At 40.6% G+C, this 13229-nt stretch overlaps 1 protein-coding gene across 7 annotated transcripts in view; it reads right to left on the bottom strand.

Annotated features, from left to right (window-relative positions):
- The window catches only part of LOC122985432 (suppressor of tumorigenicity 7 protein homolog), a 64552-nt gene that overhangs the window by 49606 nt on the left and 1717 nt on the right, over positions 1–13229 (bottom strand). For 5 of the 7 annotated variants that reach the window (XM_044356076.1, XM_044356072.1, XM_044356073.1 and 2 more), the window contains exon 2: positions 12361–12431. The exons of the other annotated variants lie outside the window; for them this stretch is intronic. In XM_044356076.1, the coding sequence (XP_044212011.1) occupies positions 12361–12403 (43 nt within the window). In that variant the 5' untranslated portion in view covers positions 12404–12431. The remainder of the gene's footprint in view (positions 1–12360; positions 12432–13229) is intronic. 7 annotated transcript variants of the gene reach the window in all.

Raw genomic sequence — 13229 nt, 5'->3', positions numbered from 1 at the left:
GCACAGCCCCACATTCGATAGAAGTCTTCTTCTGAGATAAACTAATTTAGTAACTGAATAAAATAATTGGACATCTGGCAGTACAGAGTGTGCTCCCCAATTCAGAGCATTTATAGGTTTGGACATGTGAAACCACCAAACACTCTTTGGAAGTTCTTTCTTGATAGAAGATTCAAATAAAATGCATTAAGGTCAAACCATATTTCCTGTGTATTTATTGTATTTGTTACATCATGAAATGTTAAAATCTATCATGAAATGCTAGAGGATGAAGATAAAGCTTTTTTTTTTTTTTACACGAGTGAACAGAGAGACAAAAACAGTATCTGTCTCCAAGACAGTGTTTGGTGATGCAGAAGTGGTGAAACTGAAGAGCCCCTCACTGTCAACTTCAGCCTCTTCCTCTTCAAAGTTTGTCTGAGTCACACATGGCCCATGGTTACACACACTGGCACCTTGCTTTACTCTCACTGGCACAGTGATAATTAGGATGCAAACCCATTGCCATAACAGTGGTGAAGCCAAGGTGAATGAGGTTGCTAATTGAGACACTATGTAATGGAGCAACGCCGTCGTTCAATGAATCTTCTTCTTAAAAAAAAAAAACAGTGCTCCTCGCCGCCTCTCTTCGGTGGAACTGAATTCACGAGCCATTTATTCCTGAACAATGCACACCTCACCCCGCCCCCGCTTCCATCACAAAGTACCACCCCGAAAAAAAGCATCTCCTCCTGGTTGCTAGGCAACTGATAATAAGCGTGAGAGGAGTGTGGCCATCCTTCAGCGAGAGGGGAAAAATGAGGAGAAATATAAAATAGAGGAGGAGGAGGGAGGAGAGAAGACAGTCTATTAGAACAACCCAAAATGAGATACTTCAGAGGACTTGACGTTGACACGAGTGTGTTGATAATGAGGCGTAAAGTAGCGCAAGCCATAAAAAGCACACCGATACAAAAGGCCCAAACTGATCAAAAATCTAATCTAGTATCTGGCCTGTGCACAATAAGCTACATGCCATCCCATCCTTGACTTGTGTTACAAAGACCGAGCACTGATTAGACCCCCATATGTTCCAAGAAAAGATGACAATCGGGTACATATCCCGACATCTTCTGTGGAAGAATAAGGGCAGAAACCCCCATTCGTCCTCAGGCTACAATGACTAGTACCTCCTGAAATCCACCAGCCTCTTTTCAGCATTTCAGCAACTCAGCAGAGTTTAGAAAGAGAACAGCATCTCCAAATCATGGCTTGTTCCCCAAACAATGTTTCTGCTTCAGTTGGCAACCCACCCAGCCAGACGCATATTTGCTGGTAGTCAAATTTAGCCGTTTTTTGTTTTTTTTTGACAGTGATTAGTGAAGAGGCAGACAGGAAATAAGATCAGAGAGATGGGTATGACATGCAACAAAGGTCCCTGGCTGGAATCGAACCAGGGACGTTGCAGTAATTTGGCATGCGCAGTAACCATTTGGCAACTGGGGTGCTCCCAGATTTAGCATTTAGCTGGTGGTCATTTCCTGACCTGAAGAGATTAAATTTCCAGTACTTAAAGCCAGAGGGTGTGAAAAAAAATGGATTGTGCCCACCACATCCACCATGTAGACAACAGCAGGGATTGGCAATCTTTTGATGACCAGACAATCATCCCCCTTGTTTCCCTTTCAGAGGAACCAGACTCCACCACAAAAGGAAGGTCAGCGAGGCTTTGATTACCTCCACTGGGTCACAATTCAAATGCAGCGCTATCATTCAGCTAACTGGGTCAGGAGAACTGTGACTGTCACTGCTGACACCAGCTGGTCAAAACGGGGAATTGTGTTTCTCCAGCCCTCCCAGAGCTGCTATTACAAGGCCACTGATGCATGGACAACCAATGAATTACAATTTCATGGTCTATGGCAAGCCATTTGAATATGCATTTTAAAACAATAAACCAAAGCTCGAACCTATACATTATGGCTGAAACTGTAAGCTACACTTCCTTTGAATATTGTGCTTTTAAACAGCAACCAGGGTTCGACGTAACCGATGGCCCAATGGCCCGGGGCCAGTAAAAGTTTATGCAGACCAATCAGAGTCATGGGTATACAGTTTAGGACCAGAACAAAGCCACTGAATGAGAGAAATACAACATTATTTTCTGATTGTTTGATGGTGGTTACATCCTAAAGCACAAATAAATAACCATTAGGGTTGGGTCGATATCCAGTTTTGCCGGTCTGGTCCAGTCTATGCTGGATACCAGCTTATACCGGTTTGATTTTATGTGAACCAACTGAACCAGCTTTTGTCATTATGAGATGTCTAAGCGTCTCATACGGAGGCTGCTGCTGTCCCCCCAGCTGGACACCAGAGACGAGCTGGAGGAAGTAGGCTGACCTGGGCTCACAGCACAGATCTCACCGATAACCCAGATAAACCCGGCCGGGCTTCTTACAGCTTCCAGCAGTCTGAGAGCAGCTTGTGTTTTGAAACCAACCCGCAGAAACAAAAGGGATGTGATGGATCATTTTACCAGCCTGAACGGCGGCTAGCAGCTAATTAGCATGGCTAGCATTATTAGCATAGCATAGCCATGCTGTGTGTAGCGGCTACACATTATTATTAGTGTGTGTTAGGCCTGATATTGCCTGCATTATCAATACATTTGTTCACAGACAGGAACCCACTGAAGTGAACGCACAAAGGAAAAAAAAGACTAGTGGGCTGTCACTTCTTCTTCAGTAGTTCCTTTGAATAGTAGGACTAATCTGAACAGGTCCAGACAAGCAAAGCTCAGTCAAGGAGGATAATACTGAATTCAGTTTTTTTCATCTTTATCCAAGGTACTTTTACTACGCACATATTCTGTTTTTCCAACAGCGCTCTGCCTCATACTCACAAATTGATGTTGATCTCACAGGCACCAAAAAAACATTTAACTTGTAGAAAAAAACATTTTTTTAAGATCACACATTCACCTCCTCATCCATACTCCCTGTCTGTGTGTCCTTGTTTGGTTTTGGGCACTAATAATCTCTCACTTTTTCATAGAGGTGTATTTGATTTCCATGGCCATTTTTCTCCGTAGTATTTTTAGAATCACCTGGGCTTGTTTTTGAGTTGGATTTCACCATGGGGATTATGTCCGGTGTCATATTTTTGACCACAGCCGTATAATCCACCTTCTGGTATGGAAGGACCGACCTCCAGTGGCAGTAAAAATACTGTAATTTCAGCCAAGCGCCATATTAAACTGCTGTGTTTCTCATACATTGATTTATTTGTGGCAGCTCGCCACAAAATCAACACTGACCGCCACATATTGATTTTCTATTTTTTTTTTTTACTATTTAAAATGAGTAAAATCTTATTTCATTGTAAGAGCTGCACTGATTATCTCAGCCCCTCCTTGCCCTGCTCTCGCTCTCTGTCTCTCTCTCACATAAACACACTGACAACAGATCCGTCTGTGAATAGCCCCTCCTCTCCATGCACACTCTGAATCAAAACATGACTCTTCATGAGTCTTCGTGATGCAGAGAAGACTGCGGTCAAGTCACGCCATCCACACTTTGGGGAGGCACGGTCGCGCTATCTCCACTTAAAAATCGTTTGCGCGTCTACATCGCTTTAAAGTGCATGGGCGCCAACAGGGACTTCATGTTGCATTCAGGTGCACCTTGTAAACTCTTAAATCTACATCGCTTTGTATGGCAAAGCGTGCAGGACTTCATGGTGCATTCAAGTGCACCTTGTAAACTCAAGGCAAATACAGTGTTTCCCTGCTGCCTCTAACCAGTCCCATTTGCACAACTAGGGCTTTGATGTTTTGCTCACACCTTACAGTTTTTCCAGTGCTTTCATTATTTTTTCCTGGCTTGTTTGAGTCTGAGGAGACAAACTTATTTTAAACTCAGAGTTACTTCTGTTAAACATTTATGTCTTTTACTTGATTTGTGAGGGTTTCATCTTAAACAAGCGCTATTATTCCCTACTGATCATTTGTTTAGGTTGTGGCAACGCAAACTTTGGATTTGTCAGTGTTCATCTTTTGGTTAAATATAGAACTGCTGTATTATATTTCTAAGTTGTGTATGAGCATCTCATATTGCCTATAGTTATGAAATGTAGATGAATTAGTAAATAAAACAATTCGTCAATTATTCAAAGACAGAAAATTAATCACCAACAATTCTGATAATTGGTTTAAGTAATTTTTTAAGAAAAAAGTCAGAATTCTCTGCTTTCAGCCTCTCAGATGAATACAATACAAATTCATATTTTCCAGGTTCTTTGGTCTTTTTTGAACTGCGGATTCATATGTCTAACAACAACTTATGGGAAGAGTCCCAGTCTGGGTTCAGGGCAAAACACAGCACTGAGACTGTATTCACCAAAGTTACCAATGATATGCTTGTAGCTGCTGACTATGGTTACCTCAGTAAACTATCCTGTTAGATCTCACTGCTGCTTTTGATACAGTCTATCATAATCTTCTGATGAACTGGTTAGAAACACTACTTGGTGTCTGTGGCACTCCATTATCATAGTTCAAGTCCTACCTCACAGCTAGAAAACAGCTTTAGGCCCCCCCCCTCTCCCACGGTGTCCCCTAGGGCTCAGTTCTTGGACCATTACTGTTCATTATTTACATTCACCCTCTTGGACATATAATTCATCGACATGGCCTCAATTTTCACTGCTATGCTGATGACACACAGCTCTACATACACAAGAAGCCCTTAAACATTCTACCACCATCCAACCTGACAGACTGCTTAAATGATATAAATGCTTGAATGACCAGCATTTACCTTAATCTTAACCAGGATAAACCTGAGGCTATCCTTGTTGCCTCCCCAGCCACACTTTGTAAAATCCCCCAGCTAAATTTGGCCATCTCTGGTTTTATTACATCCTCTGCTGCTGAGGTAAAAAAAATCTAGGTTTAACTTTAGACTCTACCCTCTGTTTTGACACACATATCAAGTATTCCTAATATTTTGCCCCTCTCATGTATGTTAATGGAGTGGACAAAATATTAGGGACACCATTCAACTACACCACCATCACCCATTACGTCCTTGATAATAAACATAAAGTAGAATTACCACCTTTCTGACAATGTCAACAAAAGTTAAAAATGTATAAACTTCGTAAATGTAGGATTTATGGCAGATTATGGTGGCAAATGAGACTATGACGGCAAATTAGATTGCACAGGTGTCCCTAATCAAGTGGCCGGTGAATGTATATAGTAGGGCTGCAACTAATGATTATTTTCATTATCGATTAATGTGTCGATTATTTTCTCAATGAATCAATTAGTTGTTTGTCGAGAAATCTCCATCACTGTATTCCAAGCCCTGATGTCCTTGAATGTCCTCTTTTGTCCCGACCAACAGTCTATACACAGATATTAAGTTTACTCTATAGAAGATTAAATAAACCAGAAAAAACTTGATTAAATATGATTAATCAATTAACATCATCATTATAATTGCAGCTCTAATATGTGTGAAGGACAGAGCTGTTCTGAGATAAGTCACAGTAAAACCAATACTCCATGCTTTCATTTCCAAAGATTATCTGACTCTGAGCGCTGTTCAGAGTGTAGCGTTTCTCAGGTTAAACTGAACACAGCCTCAGGCAATGTCAACCACTCTGGACTAGAATGGGGGTCGAGTTACTCTACCAATAGACATGAAATCAAATACACCAAAAAATAAAAAATCTGCTGGGTGTTTCTATTGTGGTGGAAGAACTGACATGATCCAATACCAGTAGCAGACAATGAGTGTAAAACAACAGCTACTGCACAGAAAAGGTTATTTAAAACAAGACTAGGTCAAAACCTAGTATATGGCTGGACCGTGTATGGTCAATGTGCGAAATAGAGATAGTCGGTTTTAGTGTCCCAGTAATATTTGTCGTTTAAGTGTACTGGAGAAGCATATCATATGACATGGTGGAGCTACGTTTGAGTCAAAAATAAAGGTATAAATCCCACTAATATCTTGGGATGTTTCATTTTAAAGAGGGCTGATTTTAATTATAACTATTCTAATTATCTGTTAACTGCCCCTGCTCTTCCATCTGTTTCTATCAGTAGATGTCTAGGAACATATGGTCTCATCCGTATGTTTACATAGGGTTAGCATGCTAGGCTAACAGTCAGTCCGCTGTGTGACTTTATATCTGCGCCGTGATGTCTTTCAGAGCACACAAACACCATAAACACACCTGTCACCTGCCCAGCACAGTGGTGTTAAACCAGAAACACTGCACCTACACCATGTTTTTATACAGCACAGCACAGCTATGCTAATGATGCTAGCCATGCTCAGTACCTGCTAGCTGTCGTGCAGGCTGGTAAAATGGATCTGTCGCTTCTCTTTGTAACCGCAGGTTGATGCTCCTGTCAATGTCGGAGCCTTCGTGTGAGAAGCCTGAGTCAGTAAATGTGTGTTTTTAAAACTTATTTCGGGGCTGTGCTCAGTCTCAGTCAGCAACGGCCAATGGTGAAACTCCAACACTGGGCCATCCAACCAATGGTGTAACTTCATCACTCAGTGAGTCAGTCAGTCAGTTAGTGACGGACAGACATCCAGGGTTATAGGGCTGGTCTGTGGTCGGTCCAGCCAAAAATATTGCCCAATACTGCCAGTAAGTCATTATGCAAAGATATAATCTAGCTCAATTAAGCATAAAACTTACTTTGTCTGGCACTGAAATAAAATGTAAGAACACACCCGATGATTGTTTCAGGCAGGATGTCTCTAGTATTACACAGATTCTTGTAAATCTTATCATATAGTTTGGATAGATTCAAATATGTGCAGGCATTCAAATACAGAGTATGTAAATTGCATTGAAATACAGGCCATTGGACATGTCATTCATCAAACTGTCTCTGTATGCAAAATAGGAAGTAAAGATGAGGAACAGTGTGAGGAAATAACCACCTGCTTCATGTTAGTAACCTCTGACTGTGGCTGTTAGCCTTGTCGGATTAACTAATCTTTTTGGCATGCAAGCAACCATTGTGCAGGAATTTACTTTCAATTTAGTTACTGAAGCCAGAACCTGAAGTAAGTGTGCTTTTGTGGTAAAACTACACAGCTTATACTTTTATTATTTAGCCAACCTTGCTGTAAAAGTGCATTCCTCATTACATGAAGTATAGACTATAATCAGCACCTTTGCCCTAAGTCCCACAGTAACTCCTAAATGGTGAGGAAAATTGCCACAAAGACAATGTTTAGTGTAAGATGTACGACCAATAGCTGGATTGCTGCAATATGGTAGCAAGTCATCATCCTTATGTTCCTTATGTGTTTTAAATGATTAGCTGGTTATCTACAGAATTGTTTTATTAACCACTATGTCCTGTAGACAGAGAGATTAGTTTCTTGCACTGCTGATCAGACCAAAATCTATTGTACATAAACACTGTGAAAAACTGGTTGGGTGTGATGTGGTCATGGTTGAAGGGTTTATATTCTCCACACGGAATTCAATTGTAAAGGAGACATATATATCATGCACATTTCCAGTTCTATATTTTTATTCTGCGGCTCTACTGGAATGATTTACAGTTTAAAAAAAAACTCATTTATCTTATACTGGCCCTTCATGCAGGCCCTCAGTTCAGCCTCTGTCTGAAAAAGGCTGTTTTAGCTCCTGTCTTTTTAAGGTCCCCCTCCCGATAAGTTCACTCTGTTCTGACTGGCACCTTCCAGCTGCCAAGACGCATCCGGAAGGTGCGACATGGCAGACTTCTGGCAGTTCGGGAGGCAACATAAACAAACAATAATAGTAGGATTTCACTTCTTTTTCTCGTTCTTTACTGAAGAGTAATGACTGAGTGGACAATACAAACAACACATGGAACAACCTTGGTAACAAAGGCTACAGAACGGACAGCCGTTTGTGGGCATGAGCAAGCCGTTTGTGGGCATGAGCAAGCAATCTGCACAAGGAGGAAATAGAGGTAACATTGCAAACAAAGCATTCAGAACAGACAGAAGCCTGGCTTTTAACTTTCGAGGAGCATATTTACATATGTTCACCTCCCATTTTGGACCTTTGACCATGTTTAACATAGACACCTGACATCATAACAGTATGAAAATGACATAACATCACAAAAAGGATGATTTGTCCTATTTAAATGAAATTAAATCTAATTAGGTGGTCTGTTACCCAACATCCAAAACTTTCAGATGGTCACTAACTGTACAAAATATTAGAAATCTTCCTGTTGCTGAGCTACAGTCCCTTTTGCACTTTGGCATAGATTAAAAAAAGACTCTAAGCTGTTACTTATCTACCTTTCATCTTTCATGACTGATATAAATCTAGTGAGGGGGATCCATATGGGATAATGGATTTTATGTGGATTCACCTGGATTCACTGGCAGAGTGTATGACATTTTGGACAGTCAGTGTGCCTACGTAGCAGCCATGACCTTTCCCTCACTTGGCCAGAGCCTTCATTGGCATGGCGGGTCAGATATTAGAGAGCCAGCTGTGAGGGGTTCAGAGTGTTTGCCTTGAATTACCAGTTTGGGTGCTTCAAGGATGAAGGTGATCCAGGCTTTCTGTTCTCACTGGGAACAGCTGATTGAAAGCAGACAGAAAGTGGACGAAAAACAGACTGTGATTGTGGACTTTTTTCCAGGCAGGGCAGGGCAGCCTGCCCCGTCAAAGGTAGGGCAAACATTTCTGACTGAGATCGTGTTACTGAAGCAGCGCACAGGTTCTAAATAAAGGTTCCTGGCCAGTCTGATCTGGCTTTGTGGTGAATGTGTGCTGTGTCTGACTGTGTGTGTCACATCATTTAGCCAACTCAGAGAGTTTCTATGTATTTAAACCCAAGACTTTTGTTCTACAACTTTATTTTGGACTGGATGTTAAATACTTTGCATTAAACTATTCAGTGAGTTCTATGGAGATGTTCTTACTGCATTGGGTCAAAAAACATGCCCATACCTTTCCAAGCTTATATGTGTATTTAACAAGATTGTGGCTTGCTACCAGAGATGTGGAACTACCTTAGCACGAGCTTTACTGCCCCATCCCTGACTGGCTATATTGGAATCTTATTGCAGTAAAGAAGTGTTTAGGATAAGTCCTATCCTCAAAGAGATTTTATTTCTGATTCATGAATTAATTATCTGCAGAAAATTAAGCCTGGGAAAATGCCCTGCAGAATCTGTGTGAACTCAGATACAAGTTATTATCAAGGGTCTTCAAGGCAAACCTTGCCAGTATTCTCTACAAAAACATGAAGATGCATAATATGCCACTTCTACAATTTCAGCATGGCCTAAATGGCCAATGAGGGCTACTGGGAGTTGATATGGTACCACAAAATGGTCCATAAATCTCTCTTTACATGCTGACCTTTTGAGTCTTATGGCTGCACAAAAAATTGAGATGCCAAATCCAGAGGTGGCAACTGTGCCAGAAACTGCTTATTGTTGAGCTAAGCATCCTACACAATTATAAATGGGGTTGTGTTTCTTTAAGCTTCATTTAGTTTAACCTACACATTGCAATTTAAATGTTATCTTGAAGTACTGAAAATAAGTACAAATGCTGGTGTAAGAGTTTGGTAGGTGGATGATCATTTACGCAACACACACTCTGCACTGTAAGCATACAGGATGGAGATGAATTGCTGAAGCTAATCTATATCTACATTTGCAAATCGTGTTTGATGACTGTGCAATTTCTAACTTTTAGAACAGCAAGGTGCAGTCCAGTGTGAGCTTATATTAAAAATTTAAACATGTCACCCAACTCCAGGACAGCATGCTTTATTCACCAAATGTTTGCGGCCGTCCTGTTTTTATCAGAGTGATGTCTGAGGTCATTTCCAGTTTCTTTTTATACAGTTCTTCTATCAGTTGGTAAGGGAGATTGAGACTTTGCTGTAGCTGCCTCAAAGCTTTGGAATATTCTTAAACTTTCAAAGTATTCCCCCTCCATTGACACTGTTAAGGCAAAACTCAAGACTTGCATGTTTTCAATGGCCTTTGGATGCTCTTAATGGTTTTAATATTTTTTTAGAATCTTTTATTTATTTATGTATAAATGTATCTTTCAATTTTTATTCGTTTTTATGTCTTACATTTGGGCATATATTTTGATATGGCCTTGTATTTTACCTTTGCCTTTCATTGTTGTCTTCTATTTGAGCTTGTTTATGGACAACAATGGAGGTCTACAGCAGAGAGGAATAAGATATATCAGGCTTTGGATACACACATAGTACTTGTAAGTTGGATGAGCTCATTGTTGGTTTGGAGATTTGTTGACAGTAAGAAAAACATAGAAAATCACAAGCCAAATCCTTTAATGCAAATATGTAATCACTCAGCCAATCATGTAACAGAAACTAGATACATAAAAGCATGCAGAGATGGTTAAGAGTTTCAGTTATTGTTCAGACCAAAACATCAAAATGGGCAAGAAATATGATCCGAGTGACTTTGTGAATGACTGAGAAACAGACGTGTTGGTTTGAGTATGTCAGAAACTGCTGATCTCATGCATGATTTCACACACAACAGTCTCTAGTTTACAGAGAATGGTGCAAAAACAGTAAAAGAACAGGAGACTTAGAGGAGACTAGCCAGAGTGGCTCAAGCTGACAGTAGTAACCTGGCATTACAACAGTAAATTGCAATAGGGCATCTTTGCACACAACACGCTGAAACTTTGAAGTGGATGTGATACAGCAACAGAAAACCACACCAAGTTCCACTCCTGTCAGCTAAGAACAGGAAACTGTGGCTACAGTGGGCTCATCAAAAATAGACAGTAGATCTTAATCTTAAATTCTGCTGCAACGTGCAGGTGGTAGCGTCAGAATTTGGCTTAAACGACAGGAACCCAAGGATCCATCTTGCCTTGTGTCAACAGTTCAGGCTGGTGGTGATGGGAATATTTTCTTGACACACATTCGACCCCTGCATCAATTATGGCCACAGTCTACCCCTCGTCTAACGGCTACTTCCAGGAGGATAACGCACCATGTCACGAAGCACACGTCATCTCAAGCTGTTTCCACAAACAAGCCAATGAGTTCAGGGTACTCCAATGGCCTCCACGGTCACCAGACGTCAATCCAATAGAACATCTTTGGGATGCGTAGCTGACAAATCGGGAGCGACTGTGTGACGCCATTAAAGAATGTTTCCAACACCTTGTTAAATCCATGCCTGTATTGAACAATTCAGGCTGTTCTGTGTGCAAAAGGGGGGGGGGGGGGGGGGGTCAAACCCAGCACTAGAAAGGTGTAATTAATGAAGTCGCCAATGAGGGTACATCCTACATTGAGCTGAAGTACCGTCAGCAATCGGAAACATCAAGAGTAAATGTCAGGTTTCGGTATTAGTTTGTCAAATTCATACAGATAGAAACTGATCGTACAAGATACCACGATAGCAACAGTAGTCTAAATACACCAGAATGCAAAGTAGCAACACAATGTGCAACATTTAGAGTTAGGGACATTCACCTTGCGGTTCTTACTACGCTACTGCTGTGGAAACAGATCTTTCCACATACTTTCATAAATCACTCTCTTTGACAGAGTTGTAAAAATAATCGGTTAAATAACTGGTAGTCGCAATATTTACACAGGGAATTCAACATGTAACGAGCCAAGATTTCTGTATTTGGGGAGTTGGGGGGGGACTGACCTCATGACAGGTCAATGCAACAACTCACACTGAACAATCGTGTCTATGCAGAATCTTAGTTTGAGAGAGGTAGAAGTCATTTCAGGTGTCAGAATTATTAATGCTGTGACTATTCCTGTGGAAAACTGCCTTTCATATCAAACTCAGGTGGGGAGCAGGGTCACAGAACCAGTTCAGCAAGAAATCAAACGTAAGAGGACACAGTTTCTTCCGACAACTGTAGCCCTATTATTTTAAATCGACACATAACATGGACATGAGTCTTGCTTTATGTGTCCCTCCTGCTGTTATGAGAGCTATTGCTTGCGCCATCTGAGAGGGACGCAACAAGACCGAGCAAGTTCTCAAGGGGATGCAGACAATCACTAACAAATTTAATAGTAGAGGAAGCATGTTAAGAGAAAGTGGCTGATGTAATAAACCGCTGATAAGTTTTGAAGGGGAATGCCACAGTTCATAGATGAAATCGTTCCTGGTACAGGGGAAAAGGAGAACTAAGAGAACACCAAATAAACTGGTGTTAGTGGGGAAGAGGAAGTGAAAGTATGTTATCGATGTGACACATTACTCTCAGTTTAAGGTTTTTCTCTGAGACAAGGTCTGTCAGGTACAGAGTAGCAGCTGCTTTTCAGTTCTATCTTTCATCCATCTATAAACTTACCTGTAATTCTGTCTGCAGCAGAGAGCGATTCCCTGTAAGTCATTATTCAAATCTGATAAGGGGAGGCCGTGCTGAAATGATACATAACCAAGGTCAAAAATTGTGCTTTATCTCTATGACGTGGCAGCATATAAATAAACGCAGCACATTTAGCCTAATGATGTGTGTTTTTCCATCCAAATTATACACTTTTTGAGAGTAAAATCTGGTATTTAACTTAAGCAGTATAGAAAAGGATCATTTAACTAAGAAAATCGTCTGTTGATGTATATGACATTTTGACCCACCAGCTATTGATCCCCAAACAAACAAACAAACTAAAATACCTCAAATACCTCATACATGCTTTTGACAGAACTTTGACATCCTGGTTGTTTTCAGTGCTAATTTGTTCATTTAAAACTAATAATAATAATAAAATGTATGAATGCTCTACTACATCTAAAAGTCCTGCATGAAAAATCATGCCTACAGTACATAAGTATTAGCATTTAAAGTATTAAAGTAAAACTACTAATTTTGTCCCGATATATTATTGTTGTTTGATAAAATGAAACCAGTGGTAGTGCTGCCAAATATATGACATCATTAGATTATTAATAGTGAGGCATCAGTGTTAGAGCAGCATGTTACTGTTGTAGCTGCTGGAGGTGGAGCTAGTTTACACTACTTTATATACAGTTAGCTACTTTAGTCCAGTGGTTCCCAACCTAGGGGTCGGGCCCCTCCAGAGAGTCACCAGATAAATCTGCAAGGTCGTGAGATGATTAATGGGAGAGGAAAGAAGAAAAAAACAAAGTTCTGATACACAAATCTGTTTTCAGTTTTTGGATTTTTTCTCTCATCTTTGGTGTTTGCTGAAATATTGG

This window comes from Thunnus albacares, chromosome 7 (genome assembly GCF_914725855.1).
Source record: "Thunnus albacares chromosome 7, fThuAlb1.1, whole genome shotgun sequence".
NCBI lineage: Eukaryota > Metazoa > Chordata > Actinopteri > Scombriformes > Scombridae > Thunnus > Thunnus albacares.
The sequence above is the reverse complement of the archived record's forward strand: the minus strand, read 5'-3'. Positions and strand labels throughout refer to the sequence as shown.